The sequence below is a fragment of the Staurois parvus genome, unplaced genomic scaffold (assembly GCF_062004578.1).
Source record: "Staurois parvus isolate SC_StPar_1 unplaced genomic scaffold, SC_StPar_1.0 ptg000021l, whole genome shotgun sequence".
Classification (NCBI taxonomy): domain Eukaryota; kingdom Metazoa; phylum Chordata; class Amphibia; order Anura; family Ranidae; genus Staurois; species Staurois parvus.
In genome coordinates this window covers 1,982,004-1,995,651 of record NW_028317817.1, presented here as the reverse complement: position 1 = coordinate 1,995,651, position 13,648 = coordinate 1,982,004, and the positions used below count along the sequence as shown (strand labels likewise).

The 13,648-nt window shown below is 48.2% G+C and overlaps 1 protein-coding gene across 5 annotated transcripts in view; it reads left to right on the top strand.

Moving 5' to 3' along the window:
* The window catches only part of CNOT10 (CCR4-NOT transcription complex subunit 10), a 188,172-nt gene that overhangs the window by 147,034 nt on the left and 27,490 nt on the right, over positions 1-13,648 (top strand). For all 5 annotated transcript variants that reach the window (XM_089690736.1, XM_089690725.1, XM_089690729.1 and 2 more), the window contains one exon: positions 10,643-10,773. In XM_089690736.1, the coding sequence (XP_089546862.1) occupies positions 10,643-10,773 (131 nt within the window). The remainder of the gene's footprint in view (positions 1-10,642; positions 10,774-13,648) is intronic.

Genomic DNA, 13,648 nt, shown 5'->3' with positions numbered 1-13,648 from the left:
CCAGGTAAGCCAGGGGCTTTTGGGCCCTGGGTCGTGGCGTGCTGGGGAGGCTGGGGTTGGTCCGCTCTCCTCCCTTGCTGGGGTGTCTTGGGGGTCAGCGTCCTCACTGGCTGTGACCAGATCGTCTTTGGCTAGGCCCCTCCAGGTAAGGGACAGCTCCTCAGCCCTTTCCTGCAGACACAATATAGTCCACTTTCTGTACTCGCTGGGCCGGGCCTGTTCCCTCATCAGCTGGCTTTCACTGCCTGCCATCTCCTTAGTGTCCTGATCCCACCGCTGCCAACCAATATGTGACGGAGGGTAGGCAGGACAGAACACACAGAGTAGATGGCAAACGCACAAAGCTTTATTCAGCAAAAAGATGACAGTCACTCAATAGGGGGTTCGCAGGGAGGGGAAAACTCGCCGGTAGGGAACAGCCAGTAGGGGCCAAAACACTTGTAGTCCAGCACGGGGCAAAGAAAAGGTCTCTGTAGCAGATTGTAATCCAACAGGGGGAGTAGGGGGGTCAACACGGGAACAGTTCAAGTAAAACAGGGAAAAGCATATGCCCACGGATCCGACAGGGTGCCTGGTCTCCCAGGGATAGAAAGTAAGACACAGGTACCTGTTGGGGTCTGGAATAGGCGGGTGGTCTCTCCTGTTAGACTGGGAACTCTGGCAACTGGCAGGCAATCCCCCTGGACTGGGGTCTCGGGCAACTGGCAGGCAACCCCCCGGACTGGGGTCTCAGGCAACTGGCAGGCAACCCCCCGGACTGGGGTCTCAGGCAACTGGCAGGCTTGGGTGCGGTCACCCTTCTTAGCTGGGGTCTGGGCAGAGTCTAGCCACGAGGGTCCCTCTACAGCTGGGCTCCTTCGGTGACTGTGCAGCGGAGAAGATGACCGTAGCGCTCGGCATCAGCTTCTTAAGCTGATGCAGGACACTCTCTGGTCATCTTGGCAACCGGGGCGGACCAGATCTGGCATGCCTTGTCGCCCGGCAATGAGGCACACCCCCTGGACACAGGTCACGCTTCTCGTGAGCGCGACGTTTGTCCAGGGACATCCGCAAGCGTGGGAACTTTCGGTGCCCGCGCTGCGGATGACAGGGCTGGGGTGGCGTCAGTGTGACGCCGCAGCCCAGAACATCCCTGAGGGAGGTTCGCACCTCTTTCAGAGAGGTGTGAACCTCGTTACCTTTTCTCCGGCCACGCCGGAGGAGGAGAAGATAGTGGCAGGGGTGGTGAAAGCCGCACCTCTTGTCCTGCGCAGCAGGATGAGAGGTGCAGGGGGATCAATTGGCAACAGGGAGAAAACCGGTTTGGAGACGGGACACAGCGAGGGGGGCCAGGATGACACTGGGCCCCTGGGGACATCAAAAGGACCTGGTAGAGGGAATTCGTTAATGCAATTTGGGGACATGTAGCAAGCTGGCAGGGAGGAGGAAGCTACAGTAATTGAATTTGGGCCATTTGGAAGGAGGACACGGGGGGGGGGGGGGGGGGGGGGGAGACATACAGTAATTGAAGCTGGGGACGATTGGTACAAGGAAATAATAAAAGGATTAAGCCAGATTAATAATTAGCAGGGCCCCTATACCTGACAGAGTGTTTTTCCAGCAGAAAAACACACTAAAAATGCAAATAAAATGCTAATGTTACTAAACACTACTAAAAACCGCTATTAGCATTTTTTTAATCTAGCGGTTTCTGAGTTTAAAAAAAGGGGAGGGAGAGGGCTTTGGAGTGGGATGGGGGAAACCGTCATAGAGAGTGATTGCAAAACTATTGGATAGTGATTTAGGCAGTCCATACATAATGCAATTTTCTTTTTTACCACAACTAGTTGCAGGAAAGAAAATTGCTTGAATCCCTCCCGCAGCACTATTGCATTTTGCTGGAAAAGAGCCTTACCTGCCAGCAGAACACAATGATTAGTGTTGCCAGCTGTAGCCTGCGGCACTAATCGTTTGGGCTAAACCTGACAGGCGGCTGGTTGTACATAAGCTGATCATTAGATCGACTTGTGTACAACCAGGGTGCCCAAACATGAATTGAAATTCAGCCAGTGCCTGCTGAACCGGCTGAATTTCGATCCATGTATGGCTGGCTTTATAAAACCTGATAAGTCTCGATTCCCAGCGAATCGAGACGTCGCCCAGCGAATCTCCCACCGGACCACCCAGCGAATCTCCAGTCACCGAGCCGCCAGCATCACCAGACGCCTTGCCTGCCAACGCCCCCCAACATCGCACCCTACGTCCCCTCCACTCGCCGATCCACCAGACCCACTGAAGCCCCCTCGGACGCCAGCATACTGCACCCACAGATTGCAGCCAGCCAGCTGCTGGACTCTACTCCCACTCTCCCCCTACAGAAGGACTCTAGTGGACTCCTCCACGGTGATATAGACTCTCCACATCACCTCGCCCTGACCCGTATCCCTTCACCTCCCCTGTCCCGAACAGCACTGCACTCACCCCAGCATGCCACCTGCACTTCTTCTCCTCGTTTTCCTCTCCTCCATCCCAAAAATCGCCTCCCTCTACCCGCCCACCCCCCCAAAACAGCTCTACATTGCCCCTTCACTTCTGCCCTCTCCCCACTACGGCACTCACCACCTCCTCCTGGTACTCCACTCCCCGGTCGACCCATGTGCCACCACTACCAGACCCACACGCTCCTGCACCTCCCATTCCCATGCCACCCTCCTCACCCTTCTCCTTCTCCTATCCGCTGGGGACATCTCCCCGAACCCTGGCCCCTCACCACCTCTCCCCCCCTCCAGGGACCCCCCTGCTCCCGCCAGCCGCCGCAACCCCCTCAACCTCATACCTGTGCACCTCCTCCCCACATCCATCCCCCCTCTCTCGGTTGCACTTCTGAACGCCCGCTCGGTTTGCAACAAACTAACTGCCATCCATGACCTCTTTATCTCCCGCTCCCTCAACCTCCTAGCCATCACCGAAACCTGGGTACAGGCCACCGACTCTACCTCCCCTGCGGCACTCTCTCATGGAGGTCTCATCTGGTCCCATTCACCAAGACTGGGCGGTCACAAAGGTGGTGGTGTCGGCCTGCTCCTATCACCGCTGAGCACCTTCCAGGTCCTCCCTAACCCCCCCTCCCTAACCTTCTCCTCCTTCGAGACTCACTGCATCCGGCTCTTCTCACCCACCCCCTTAAGGATCGCAGTGATCTACAGGCCCCCCGGATCCATAGCCCGCTTCCTGGATGACTTCGCCGCCTGGCTTCCCTTCTTCCTCTCCTCTGAGCTACCGACCATCATCCTCGGGGACTTCAACATCCCCATCAACGACCACACCCCAGCTACCTCTCAACTCCTCCACCTAACCACCTCCTTCGCGCTCACACAACACACTCAATCCTCCACCCACATCAATGGGAACACCCTGGACCTCGTCTTCTCCCACCTCTGTACCCTTAACCACTTCACTAACACCCCCTTCCCTCTCTCCGACCACCACCTCCTCACGTTCTCCATCTCCCCTTCCCCTAACTCCCCCCCCCCAGTGCGCCAAACCATCACCAGCCGCAACCTCCGCAACCTGCACCCGGCCCCCCTCCACTCGGCTGCCGACCGCTTGCACGACAGCATCCTTCCACTGTCATGTCCTGACCTAGCCACCACCGCGTACAACGACTCACTATCAGCCACCCTAGACTCTCTGGCACCCCTAACCACACGCAACATCAAACCCAGACCGCTCCAACCATGGCAGAACGACCACACTAAATGCCTCAAACGTCGCAGTCGTGCGCTGGAGAGACTATGGCGCAAAACCAGGTCCCCTCATGCATTCTCCCTCTACAAATCTGCCTTCCTCACCTACACCTCCTCCCTCCACGCCGCCAAGCAGGCCTACTTCGTTGACCTGATCAACACCCTCTCAAACTGCCCTCGCCGACTCTTCTCCACCTTCAACTCCCTGCTCTCTCCCCCCCCTCCTCCACTCAGTACCTCACTTACCGCCCACGAGATTGCCACTCATCTCCATAGCAAGATTGACGCAATCCGCAAGGACATAGTCAACTTGCAGTCTACCTCCCCATCTAGCCTCCCCCCTTCCATCACCCTCTCATCTCTCCCCTCCTCTGACCTTGCAACGGCACTGCCCCCCACCACACCCAAGGCCCTGCCTACCGTAACCCCCCCATCACTGCACTCCTTCAGCCCTACTACCACTGAGGAAGTCACCAGAGTCTTCTCAGAAGCCCGCCTCACTACCTGCCCCCTGGACCCTATCCCCTCTCAACTCCTCCGGTCACCCCCCTCTTCCCTCATCCGCTCCCTTACCCACATCTTCAATCTCTCCCTCGCTACTGGCGTCTTCCCCTCCCCCCTAAAACATGCGCACATCACCCCCATACTCAAAAAGCCCTCCCTGGACCCCACTGACCTCAACAACCTCAGACCAATTTCCCTGCTGCCACTCATGTCCAAGCTCCTTGAGCGCTTGGTCTACGATCGCCTAAGCGCCCACCTAACTGACAACAACCTCCTTGACCCACTACAGTCCGGCTTCCGTCCCCTACACTCCACCGAAACTGCCCTCCTCAAAATCACCAACGATCTACTAACCGCCAAAGCCAAAGGCGACTACTCTGTCCTCCTCCTCCTAGACCTCTCTGCGGCTTTTGACACAGTCGACCACCCCCTCCTCCTTAATAAACTACTCTCCCTTGGCATCAGAGACTCCGCTCTCTCTTGGTTCTCGTCCTATCTATCCCAACGCTCCTTCAGCGTTTCCTACAACGGCGCCACCTCCTCTTCCCTCCCCCTCTCTGTTGGGGTCCCCCAGGGCTCTGTCCTTGGACCCCTTCTCTTCTCCATCTACACCTCCTCCCTTGGCAAACTCATACACTCCCACGGCTTCAACTACCACCTCTATGCTGATGATACTCAAATCTACCTATCCACCCCTCACCTCACCCCCACATTCTCCGCCCGCATCACTCACCTCCTAAACGACATCTCTGACTGGATGTCGCTCCATTTCCTCAAACTCAACCTCTCCAAAACCGAGCTTCTCGTCTTTCCCCCTTCCCGTGCCCCCCCCCCCATCCTTTCCATCACTACCAACAACACCACCATCAATCCCGCCCAGCAAGCCAAGGTCCTTGGCGTCATTCTGGACTCTAACCTTTCCTTCCAACCTCATGTCAAATCACTCACAAATACATGCAGGCTCCACCTTCGCAACATCGCCAAAATACGCTCCTTCCTTACCCCAGACACCACTAAACTACTCGTTCACTCCCTGATTATCTCACGCCTGGACTACTGCAACTCCCTCCTCATCGGCCTACCCCAGTGCAAACTCTCCCCGCTTCAGACCATCCTGAACTCAGCTGCCAGACTCATCCACCTCACCAGCCGCTCCACCTCTGCCACCCCCCTCTGCCTCTCCCTCCACTGGCTCCCCATTGCCCAACGCATTAAATTCAAACTGCTCACTCTGACCTATAAAGCCATTCACAACACTGCCCCTAACTACCTCACCGACCTGATTCCCAAGTACCACCCTACCCGTACCCTTCGCTCTTCACAGGACCTCCTTCTATCTTGCTCCCTGGTCTCCTCCTCCCACGCACGACTGCAAGACTTCTCCAGGTCCTCCCCCATCCTCTGGAACTCACTACCCCAATCCATCAGACTGTCACCTTCCCTCCTCACCTTCAGGCGCTCCCTGAAAACCCACCTCTTCAGGGAAGCCTACCCCACCCTCACCTAACAGCCGCTGCCCTTCCCTCCTCCTACCACTCCATCCCCCACAGCCATTTCCTCCTGTACCTCTACCCCCTCCCTCCTAGATTGTAAGCTCAAAAGAGTAGGGCCCTCTTACCCCTTGTGTGCTGTTTGATGTTACTGTACTGTTTCATGTATTGTCCCCCCCTATTGTACAGCGCTGAGCAAACCCTTTGGCGCTATATAAACTCGATAAATAAATAATAAATAAATAAATAAGTTTCTGAAATTTTTACACTCGGGATATCTAAATGCTGAACATATCATATAAACTGTATGACCCTTTAATACTGGAATTCACTATAACCAATTGTGTACAAGAATTAAATTTCTCTCCACTGATGTCAGTGCATTCTGTAAAGGAAAGGACAAGAATTCAGAAAATTTAGCAGAAATGAGAGCTATCTGACCCCTGTGACCCTGAAAGGGGTAAAGGTCAGCACATTGTTACATTTCAGAATCCTGTAATGCTGGTATTAGGTTGTGGGAACAGGAATACCTGTGTCATGTCACTCAAGGGTATTCTAGCCAGAAACCATATATTATTTCAGGGAACACTATGGTCCCTTTTACTATGTCCCTTTTACTATTTGTGTGTGTGTGTGTGTGTGTGTGTATATATTTATATTATTATTATTATTATTATTAATAATAAACAGGATTTATATAGCACCAACAGTTTGCTCAGCACTTATAATATAACGGGAGACAATACAGCAACAATACAGTTTAATACAAGAGGGTTGACAATCTAAGGGCTAGTGATATATATATATATATATATATATATATATATATATATATATATACACACACACACACACTTACACTATATTACCAAAAGTATTGGGACGCCTGCCTTTGCATGCACATAAACTTTAATAGCATCCCAGTCTTAGTCCGTAGGGATAAATTTTGAGTTAGCCCACCCTTTGCAGCTATAACTTCAACTCTTGTGGGAAGGCTGTCCACAAGGTTTAGGAGTGTGTCTATGGAAATATTTGACCATTCTTCCAGAAGCGCATTTGTGAGGTCAGGCACTGATATCGGACGAGAAGGCCTGGCTCTCAGTCTCCGCTCTCATTCATCCCAAAGGTGTTCTCTCGAGTTGAGGTCAGGGCTCTGTGCAGCCTAGTCAAGTTCCTCCACCCAAAACTCGCTCATCCAGGTCTTTATGGACCTTGCTTTGTGCACTGGTGCGCAATCATGTTGGAATAGGAAGGGACCATCCCCAAACTGTTCCCACAAAGTTGGGAGCATGAAATTGTCCAAAATGTCTTGGCATGCTGACGCCGTAAGCGTCCCTTTCACTGGAACTAAGGGGCCAAGCCCAACCCTTGAAAAAAAAAAACCCACACCATAATCCCTCCTCCACCATATACTGCACAATGCAGTCAGGCAAGTACCGTTCTCTTAGCAGCCGCCAAACCCAGACACATCCATTGAATTGCTAGACAGAGAAGCATGATTCGTCACTCCAGAGAACACATCTCCACTGCTCTGGTGCTTTACACCACTACATCTGACGCTTTGCATTGCACTTGGTGACCTCACAAATGCACTTCTGCAAGAATTGGCAAACATTCCCATAGACACACTCCTAAACCTTGTGGACAGCCTTCCCAGGAGAGTTGAAGCTGTTATAGCTGCAAAGGGTGGGCCACCTCAATATTGAACCCTACGGACTATGGCTGGGATTCCATTAACATTCATGTGCATGTAAAGGCAATACATTTAGTGTTTGTGTGTGTGTGTATATATATATATATATCTATAGCCATACATATGTATACACACAGTGGATATAAAAAGTCTACACACTCCTGTGATGTAAAATAGATGACCGGTAAATCATTTCAGAACTTTTTCCACCTTTAACCACTTCAAGTCCAGACACTTTTACCCCCTTCCTATCCAGGCCAATTTTCAGCTTTCAGTGCTATCACACTTTGAATGACAATTGGCCAGTCATGCAACACTGTACTCATATGAATTTTTTAGCATCTTTTTGAGACAAATAACGCTTTATTTTGGTGGTATTTATTCACCACTGGGATTTTTATTTTTTTTGCTATGTAAATGAAAAAGTCCAAAAATTTTGAAAAAAGTGTTTTTCTTACAAAATTTTGCAAGTAAATAATATTTAATCATAAATCTTAGCCAAAATGTATTCAGTTATCTTTTTTAGTAAAAAAAAAAATAACCCAAATTCGTTTATAACCAAAAATTATAATTTTTAAACATTTTTTTTTTCTTTTTTTTTTCTTTCATACTGTCACCCTAGCAGTACAGTGTAACCATGCTGACACTGTACTACCTGTGGGGGGTGATGAAGATTTTTTTTTTACACTGATTGCTTTAACACCCATAAAGGCTGTAATAGCAATCATTTCTCCTCTCTGGCTGCATTCTTGCAGCCATTGAGAACTACTATGTGAGCTGTGATTGATCACAGCTTGTCACAGGGTACAAGGCTGTTGTGAATAGCATTGTACTATGTGACCTCTGTGATCATTCACAGATTTCACAGGTAGTAAGCAATTATGTCAGAAGTGACATCTTGCTTACTACTTTGCATGTGATCACTGATTGGCCAATCAGTGATCACATGATTGGGACCTCGCAGAGAGGTCCTGTACGACGATCTGTGTCCGGAGGACACAGCGGGCACTGGATCGCGGTGCTGCGCCACCCGACCCTGCACTGCCACCGTCCAGCCATTTATATACAAAGGCCGGACGGGAGGTGGTTAATGTAAACTGTACTACTCAGTTGAACAACAAACTGAAATCTTTTAGGTGGAGGGAAGTAAAAATAAAAAACTAAAATAATATGGTTACATAAGTGTGCATACCCTTAAACTAATACTTTGTTGAAGCACCTATTTATTTTATTACAGTACTCTTTTGGGGTATGAATCTATCAGCATGGCACATTTTGACTTGGCAATATTTGCCCACTCTTCCTTGCAAAAACACTAAAAATCTGTCAGATTGCAAAGGCATCTCCTGTGCACAGTCCTCTTCAGATCACCCCACAGATTTTTTTATCAGATTCAGGTCTGGGCTCTGGCTCGGCCACTCCAAAACTTTAATCTTCTGGTGAAGCCATTCCTTTGTTGATTTGGATGTATGCTTTGGGTCGCTGTCATGCTGAAAGAAGAAGTTCCTCTTCATGTTGCGCTTTCTAGCAGAAGCCTGAAGGTTTTGTGCCAATATTGACCGGCATTTGGAACTGTTCATAATTCCCTCTACCTTGACTAAGGCCCCATTTCTAGCTGAAGAAAAACAGCCCCAAAGCATGATGCTGCCACCACCATGCTTCACTGAGGGTATGGTGTTCTTTTGGTGATGTGCAGTGTTGTTTTTGCGTCAAACCTATCTTTTGGAACTATGGCCAAAAAGTTCAACCTTGCTTTCATCAGACCATCACACATTTTCCCACATGCTTTTGGTAGACTTCAGTGTTTTTGTTAAATTTAGCTGAGCTTGAATGTTTTTCTTCTAAAGAAAAGGCTTCCGTCTTGCTACTCTACCCCATAGCCCAGACATACGAAGAATACGAGAGATTGTTGTCACATGTACCACACAGCCAGTACTTGCCAGATATTCCTACAGATGCTTTAATGTTGATGTAGGCCTCTTGGCAGCCTCCCAGACCAGTTTTCTTCTCGTCTTTTCATCCATTTTGGAGGGACATCCAGTTCTTGGTAATGTCACTGTTGCGCCATATTTTCTCCACTTGATAACTGTCTTCACTGTGTTCCATGGCATATCTAATGCCTTGGAATTTCTTTTGTACCCTTTTCCTGACTGATTTTTTTTTTTTTTACATCAGACATTTCCTGACATTTTAACAGGGGTGTGTAGACTTTTCATATCCTGTGGGGGTGTGTGTGTGTGTGTGTGTGTGTATGTGTGTATATATATATATATATATATATATATATATATATAATGTATGTAGGTCACCTTCACATGAACTAACTTGTCTGTATGTTTATTAAAAAAAAAACTGGTTTCTGTCTGTGGGTTGCAAGTAAACATGTACATGTGGGGTAGGCATATTTGCTCATTACATATGAAGGTTTTGCTTCCTGAGTAACTGCTGTACCACATTGTTGGGCCTCTTAAACACTATTGTAAATTTATTGAAACTTTCCAAACTCATTTCAAAGTCAGTGCCTGTTTTGTAACATAAAAGTGACATACATAACATTTTGAATGCATTTGCATCACTTTGCTTCTCATTTTTGTGATCGCACCAGCAACTTTAGGCAGGCATTGACAACTTGTAAAGCTTACCAAATATCCTAATGGAAGCCTATGACAGCATGACAGAAATCCACCTTAGCTGCTTAAAGCTTTTAATGAATTTATTTCCATAAAAAAAATATAAAATATTAAATTCACCTTTTAAAAAAATTAATGAACATGTTTTTGCTGGCAAAGTATTACACTTCTGATCAGTGCATCGTGCTCCTGCAAACACTTCCTCCAGCTTTGCAACTGAAAGCCCATGCAGGAGGGGAGGGGGGATAGATTGGTACAAAAGTTGAACTTAGTCTTATACTTTGAAAGCTTTAGACAGCAATTTACAAATGTTTCCTAAACGTGCCTAAAACACATTGTAATGTGTGAACTTTACATCACTGTGTCTTACTTCACAGGCACTGTGCCTCTTATCTCACTGGGTCTACCACACAAGGTCTGTCTGATCAAGTATAACAGAGTTCAAAGTCTGTAATGGTTGGAAGCTTTTTTTTGTTTTTTTCCCATTGCAAAATGGAGCTAAATAAAAACATGGTGTGATTTGGTAATGCTGATGTACCCTATTGATTCATGGGAATTGTATTAATAGGTCCATTTTAAGCCTTTCTTTTGTTGTTGCAGGTTTCTTGGCCATTTGTATGCTGCAGAAGCACTCATCTCTCTGGACAGGATCTCGGATGCCATCACTCATTTGAACCCAGAGAATGTCACAGATGTGTCCCTTGGGGTTTCATCAAATGAACAGGAGCAAGGTTAATGAAACCACACTTGACTAAACCATGCTTTTATCTGCTTCTCTGATGGAAGTGGTAATGCACACATGTACTCATACACACGCACACATCTCCAGCATCCATGCTTCATAATTTATTTGCAGAGTATGTCCGTACAGTCCATGAATACTGCATGCAGTGACTCATTCGTTTGTAGCATAACCTTTAAATGATTCTGCCCATGATTCCACTCATTAGGCTTGAAGAACACAGATTATGACAGGAGACTGTTTCATACGTAGAGGGTTAATGCATATTATCATTTACTAGATGAACAGGATGTGGGACGATAGGTCAGAAATGAGTGGTAATTACCAAGTCTTAGCTTGGCTATACATGACCTGATAAAGACAAGCAATACAGCGAATTGAAGCATTGCTAGTGACAGCTAGACTTCAGGTCATTCAAAGCCGTTATTGCAGAAAGTGTTTATTTTTAGTTGCAATACTTTAAAAAAATCTCTACAACCAGTATGCAGACTTACGCTGGCTATACATTTTACAATTTTCTTATTCAACTTTCTTTTAGATTAACCTTCAACTATGTAGTGCAAGGGACTGCTTCATTGCACATTAGCTTAGTTTTAAGCTCCTTTTTTTTATTTTCTGCCCCTAAGCAGAAAAAAAAAACTGTTTTTTGCATTTTTAGGAGCAATTTGCCACCAGAAAATAAACGCTAAACTCTCCTAAATGCTGTTTTTCTTTTTCAGTGAATAGCTGGTTGCAAAGGAGTGGGCAGACAAGCTGGCCATTGTGTTCCTAACTGATGACTCATCAGCTGTCAGTGAGTTCTCCGCTGACCGCTGAGTGTAAATCAGTTCTCCACTGACAGCTGAGTGTAAATCAAGGCTTGACAATTCCCACCAACTCATTCACCGCTGGCACCACGAGCAGCTCCCATTGCCCCTCCAATCAGAGCCTGGTGCTGGCAGTGGGAATTCCCAGGGTTCGGACAGTCTCATGTTTGAGCTGCAGAAATGCACACAGGAGGCTCAGCCTCCAGAGCATGAAAAGGAGAGCAGATGGAGCGGACACAGCCTGCACAGCGGATGAAGAGAAGCTCTTGCTCCTGGGCCCCCTGAGAGGGTATGGAGGGCCGCACTGTCAGCTCGGTGCACTGGTTCCTGGAGGGGCTACGGCTGCACAACTGTGTGTGCTGCCTCTACCTGGACCCTTGGTTTGCCATCTCCTCCAGAGGGGTGGACCACTGGAGGTGAGAGGGCAACCCTGGGGTGAGGGGCATAAATAGGTGGGCGGGGTCATGGAGAGGGTATTGGTACCTAATGGGGGGCACTCACTGAGGTCATAGGTGCTAACATGGACACCTCATTGGAGGATGTGTGACCAGTGAGGGCCCTTGTTCCTATTGGAGAGTCTGCTTACCAAAGGGGGGACGGGGCTCTGGTCCTTATGGGAGGGGCTGTAAGCCAGAGGGAGGGGTCTTGTGCTCTGTGGGAAAGGCTTCTTGCAAGAATGACTTGCCTTCACTACTGACCATGGGAGGAGTCTGGACTTTGTGGAAGCCTCCAACAGACCAAAAAAAAAAACTCCAGCTCTGCTGCTTACCCGTAGCAAAGCCAAAATTTCTCTCTCTTGCTCTTCTATGTGCATCCTCCGCCAGCAGACCCGACTCCATGCAGGAAGGCTCTCCCACACTTCCTTTTCCCTCTGCATTGGCCAATCCGTGTGCACCGTGGCCCACACCTCTTCCTCTCCACCAGTTCCCTGTGGTGTAGACAAGCAGAGGGGTGAACAAGGTCCAACCCACACACAGCATGCCACACAACACACACACACATCAAAAACCTTAGAAACTCAAGTGTCAAATCCCCTCGCTCCAAGAGCCCCAAAGCAATACGCATCTGATACCACACAGTGAGCAAGTCGTCCCACCCAGCAGCATGCCTGTCTCCAGTTCCCTCCAATTGCCATCTCTGTCGTCGAAAATAAAGCCCTGTTGAAAGAAAAAATGGCTACTAACTTTTTCAGCTGGCTCCTACATTCACAGCAAATTTGTCAAGCCCTGGTGTCAATAAAAGAAATGGCAATGAAAATTTGAGAGAGAAAACAGCGTGTGTCCCCCCCCCAATCCATACCACGCCTTCAGGTCAGGTATGCATTTTAAGGGGAACCCCATGCAAAAAAAATAGCATGGGAGCCCCCCCGCAAAATCCATACCAGACTCTTATCCGAGCATGCAGCCTGGCAGGCCAGAAAAGGTGGGGACAAATTAGCTGCTCCCTCCCCCGCTCCTGAACCAGACCAGGCCTAATGCCCTGAACATTGAGGGGGGTGCTTTGGGGACAAGGGCTTCTGACCCACAACCCCGGGTAACAAAGTAAACATAGAATACTTCAATGAACATTTTAAAGTTGATATGTAAAATGTCTAGCTAGTCAAACAACAATGTGTTTGTGTGTTCAACAGTTGTTATACAGGATTTTTTTTATAGCTCCAACAGTTTGTGCAGCACTTTAATAATATAAGGGAGGCAATACAGTTGCATTTCAAGAGGGTTAGGAGGGTCTTGCTCATAAGAGCTTACAATCTAATAGAGCTATTGCACCTACGGCTGCCTAAATACAGTGGAGCTGATATACAGTCACTGCATCTGTCAGGATGCTGTCACTGTTTGGCCAATAATTGTTGACCAGATTTAGTGGATTTTTAAATCAACTTTGTTGAGCTGGGAGGTGTTTGGAGGGCCAAGCACAATTCAAAATTTCTTAAGCTTAAAGTAATATTAAACTCAAAAGCAAACATTTACTATATTGCAGCTTACCAATTCTTACATCTGATGACTAGGTTAGTTTCCTTTTTTAGGCTTTCTTCTATTCTCATTTGATGAGAAATGG